Source organism: Haplochromis burtoni, unplaced genomic scaffold (genome assembly GCF_018398535.1).
Source record: "Haplochromis burtoni strain Fernald_Lab_line unplaced genomic scaffold, NCSU_Asbu1 Contig_260, whole genome shotgun sequence".
NCBI lineage: Eukaryota > Metazoa > Chordata > Actinopteri > Cichliformes > Cichlidae > Haplochromis > Haplochromis burtoni.
The window spans coordinates 866,365-867,493 of NW_024582621.1; the positions used below are offsets into that span (position 1 = coordinate 866,365).

Below are 1,129 nucleotides of genomic sequence, written 5' to 3' on the forward strand. Positions count from 1 at the left end.
GCACAGTGTGAGCACTCAGGTCCCATCAGAGCATCGGGCCGACTAGTGTGAGACCCTGTACGTGACCTACAAACTTCTAACCCCTGTGGTTCAATCGTACAGTTTGAGCAGGAGCTGAATAACGAGACTGAAAAATTTGCACAGTGTATGCCAAGCTTAAGGAGACAAAGACCTCAAAAGAAGGGGCCTCATCTTAGGAGATTAATCAGTCTTTCACTTGATCATTTTAGGAGTTTAAGCAGAGGAGGACACTAGCTGGCCAGCCAAACCCTGCTGCAAATGACATATTCAGGGTTTGAAGAAACGTGTCTCTACAGCTGAGCAAAAATGTACAACAAGCAACATATAATGGGTGAATATGAATAACTTTTTATTTCAGCAAACGTTAAATTTAACTTGGGAACGATTACAATAACAGTGACCATGTGAAATTATACAGATATTACTGGCCAGAGTGAACAAACATTCTCAGTTGTATTATATACCAAACAAGAAAACAAAACTCAAAGCATCTGGTTTTAACACAGACTCTACATATTGTATTGAACTACACAAGCATCAGCACTTTGAAATACTTAAAATGAACTTTAAAATACTGTTGGCCATCTTCACTCAACCAACAGCCAAAATGGTTACATCCTATCCACTGACAACTTGAGTGGTGACCACCGTTGAGGTGGCCGGCTGCATGTAGGCCCTGATCTTCACCTCACGATGCATCTGGCACCAGACACACTCGTAACACCAAATTATTTTACACCAGTCATCACAGCACGAACCCTGCAGGATGGAGAAAAAGAAGAGAAGAATAAGACATAACTCAACACAATGAGGCAAACATGGTGAAGTCCCCATGCTTGTCTGATTTAGAGTACTCTCATTGTTCACTTGCGAATGTGAACCAACAGTCAAGTAGTTCTTTGATGCTGTTATAAGAAGCTGGGTGAGTTAATAAAAGTGAATTTGTTCACAGCCGTAGTTTCCTGTTAAACAGATTTGAACAAACTGCTGTTACACTGTCTGTGTGTTTAATGAAGGCACACGGGGTATGTTTGAATGGTCAGTTTCACTTGATTGATTGATTGATTGATTGAATCTTTATTTTGAACATGTTGAAAAAGTACAACAA

At 40.2% G+C, this 1,129-nt stretch overlaps 1 protein-coding gene across 1 annotated transcript in view; it reads right to left on the reverse strand.

The window, feature by feature from the left end:
- Positions 1-348: 348 nt before the first annotated feature.
- Positions 349-1,129, reverse strand: part of LOC102300152 (placenta-specific gene 8 protein) — a gene marked incomplete at its 5' end in the record, with an annotated part of 3,249 nt that continues 2,468 nt past the window's right edge. Inside the window, 1 exon segment of the mRNA XM_014339179.2 lies at positions 349-780. Coding sequence (XP_014194665.1) covers positions 640-780 — 141 coding nt within the window. The 3' untranslated portion in view covers positions 349-639.